General features: G+C 35.2%; 1 protein-coding gene across 1 annotated transcript in view; it reads left to right on the top strand.

Moving 5' to 3' along the window:
- ATP8B4 (ATPase phospholipid transporting 8B4 (putative)) overlaps window positions 1-3,422 on the top strand; it is a 240,815-nt gene that overhangs the window by 154,343 nt on the left and 83,050 nt on the right. The window contains exons 13-14 of the mRNA XM_023509982.1: window positions 835-1,043; window positions 3,040-3,083. Coding sequence (XP_023365750.1) covers window positions 835-1,043; window positions 3,040-3,083 — 253 coding nt within the window. The remainder of the gene's footprint in view (window positions 1-834; window positions 1,044-3,039; window positions 3,084-3,422) is intronic.

Below are 3,422 nucleotides of genomic sequence, written 5' to 3'. Positions count from 1 at the left end.
TTTTTTTGACAAATAGAATAGGAAAAATAAAATAGGTAGACACAATTAGATAATTCTAAAAAGAAATACAATGGGTCAGTAACATTTGGCAAAAATGTTCAACTCACTGATAAGAAAAGAAATGCAGTAAACAGTAATGAGGCACCATTTGAATTGGCATATGGTAACAGAGAATTCTCAGTAATCTGATGGTAGAAGTTTACACTGTTATCTTTTTAGAAATAAAAAAGCATCATGTATGACATTGAACACGAATAAGTTCATTCCATTGGCCACAGAAACCTTCCGTCTGCAGCTGAGAGTCATAACAATTACTAGAACATGACACAACACTTTTCCTGGTAATGGCAACACACTCCTATGGTTTGGTCAGTACTTTGTGGAGATATTTTCTATCTCTTTCAGCAAAGTGAGGCCTCGTGAAAGTGAAGCCATGTATTGGAGAGAAAATCCTCAACAACACATTTCTTTAGGTCAGACATCTGACCAAAATCTTTAATAAAAATTAGGTGCCTTGGTGGTACAGGAGGAGATGCACGTTAATGTGATACACAAGAAATCTCCATTGAGGCCTGTATAACGGAGAGAACCACGGACATTCCCTAAAGCTTAATGCTAAGCTAGCCTATTGTTTTACGGTGCTGCAAGGAAATGACTTGTAAAGATTTATGAACACTCTGTTGAGATGCTTCTGAGATCACTAGAACCTAGGGACAGAGCATCCACATTTTCTTCTAAACTCTGAAGACTTTGGCAGACTTGTTACTTTGGCAAAGCTTTGTATGTTTTGAAATTGATGGAGCGTTTCCTTTTTTCCATTTTAATGGATAACAGTGTGGAAGTAATTCGTCTGGGACACAGTTATTTTATAAACTGGGATCGGAAGATGTATTACTCTGGGAAAGCCACACCTGCTGAAGCTCGGACGACCACGCTCAATGAGGAGCTGGGCCAGATTGAATATGTTTTCTCTGACAAAACGGGGACCCTTACTCAAAATATCATGACTTTTAAAAGATGTTCCATTAATGGGAGAATCTATGGTAAGACAAACAGTTCATTTTTCTTAATCATGCTGTTAACATTCCTTAAGTAAATAAGCAACACCACTTTTTAAAAATATAATCTCCCAAACCATTACTTGCTTGCTCCTTAAATGTGGGCATCACCAGCATCTAATAGTGCTTAGCACACAATAAACACTCACTAAATATTTATTGGATGAATGTTGCATAATTTAGATGAACCTTTGGGTGGAGAACTATAGGGTGTTCCCTATAGTTCAAGGGCCTTTTAGAGAAGGCCCTTGACTTTCACAGGGTAGCTATCCCAAGATTTTTGCAAATCTCCAAATTTACAAATCCCATGATAGCTTGTAATTTGCCTCATAAAGTCCAGGAAAGTAACCAAAAGATTTAAGTAATCCCTTTAGGCCCTTAACTTACATGTATTTATAATGTCAATAAAACAAATTCTTACTATATCACTTACAGAATGTTTTAGAATCACTTTTTCTTGTTTTTATGTAAGCTGGGCTTATTTATATCATAGATGCAGGTCTTGGGAGAGAATCTGACATTCCACTTTGATTTATTTAAATCTTCTGTTTTCTGACTCAGAGCTATTACCTTCTTAGACTAATTTTTCTTTATATTAGCCCTGTAAATGGGGTGTTGGGGGGAGGGGGTGGTGTTTTTTTCTTTTTTTTTCATCATTTTATTACAGTGACTACATGTTGAATAATGACTAGAACATAATGTGATTTTGAGATTTAATTTGTAGGTGCTTAGCCAGGTTTGTTTACTAGCTCAGAGATTCCTCCCACACAGCAGCTGTGCAGCATTTCAGATCCAGAACTGTGCCCTAGAGAAACAACAATAACTCCTTATCTAGTGGCTGGTGGTCATAGAATTGTCTAGTGAGAAAGAGAGACTTGTATTTAAAAAATACAAGTTATGTTGGCTTTTTAGTTTTCTATTAATCATGTCACTTTGAATTCTTCTTCAGTTTCCTTATTCGTAAAACAGGTATGCAAATCTCCACCTTGCAAGTTTGTTATAAGGATTAGTGATAATGTTAAGTGTCTGGCCGAGGGTAGATACAAGTATATTTTCTTATTACAAGAAATACGATCCTGGAAAATAATATTAAACCTCATATGCCAAGCAAAAATTGGAAAAATCATAAATGCCCCATAATAGGAGAAAGCTAATGTAAGTTATGTTTTGTCTATAATCATGGGCTATTATATGGCCATCCTAAATAAGAGTTATAAAGAACATTTATGATAGAGGAAATTATCACACTCTATGTGATTTAAAAACAATAGGAATGAGAAATTCATGAACAGTATGATGATGTATACACATACACACATCAAAAAATCTCTTTACAAATACTAGTCATCTCTGGATGATGGAACCATTAGTGTTTTTATTTTCTGCTTATAAATGTTCTGAGTTTTCCAATATATCTTAAAAAAGCACATGTTGGCTTTATACTATGAAAAAAGTTACTTTAAAATTTTTACACAGTGGTGGTTATGTCCTCTCCCTGCAGAAGGCACTGAAATTATTTAAGGTTTATATGCTTATTTGACCTTGACATTACACAGATATATCTGTTCTGAACCAAGAGAGACAAAAATGTACTCATCAAGCTTTAGCAGGAGAAGAATTAGTCCAGCTAGGATAACATTTTGAATTTCCCAATAGTGGTGATAATGTGGAAGACAAAAATTAGCCTCTCAAAATATCATAGATAATGTAACAATTGAATTAAAAATATTAAGAACATGATTGCTAGCTTCATATTTCGTTTTAAGACTCTTTGCACTCTAGTTTTCTCTTTGGCAAATATAAATATCAGTCTGCATTAATTACTGGGGTTCCAGTTCAAAGACACTCTTAAAAACATTCCAATATTTGAATTCATAATGCCATCTAGTGATGGTACTTTAATAAATACTAAGTATATACCTTAAAACTAAATCAAGTTTCAATTTCTCTGACCTTTAATTCTCAATTTTTGTTTTGGCAGGTGAAGTACATGATGAGCTGGATCAGAAGACAGAAATAACTAAGGTATGGAAGCGATATAACTTCACTCTTAATTTCAAATCGTACTTGCTTTTCAAAAATGATAAGCTCCTAGAGAACTGAGTCTAGTATGACCAGATGGGATATTTAATACGTAACATTAAAAAATAATCAGTTAATACTGATTTGAAATTTGTAGATTAACAACAATGTGCTTGCCGGAGAGAAAAACTCAATTAAATCCAAGAAGCCGGGAGGGGGACGGGGAGGGGGCAGGAGGGGGAGGAGGGTCAGTGGGATCCTTCCCAGCAGGAACAATATGCCAGTGTGTGGCACACTCCTGGGTAAAGGACACAACCACCACTTAGACTTCACGTCGTTACA

Source organism: Otolemur garnettii, unplaced genomic scaffold, assembly GCF_000181295.1.
Source record: "Otolemur garnettii isolate 467f Iridium unplaced genomic scaffold, OtoGar3 scaffold00011, whole genome shotgun sequence".
Classification (NCBI taxonomy): domain Eukaryota; kingdom Metazoa; phylum Chordata; class Mammalia; order Primates; family Galagidae; genus Otolemur; species Otolemur garnettii.
The sequence above is the reverse complement of the archived record's forward strand: the minus strand, read 5'-3'. Positions and strand labels throughout refer to the sequence as shown.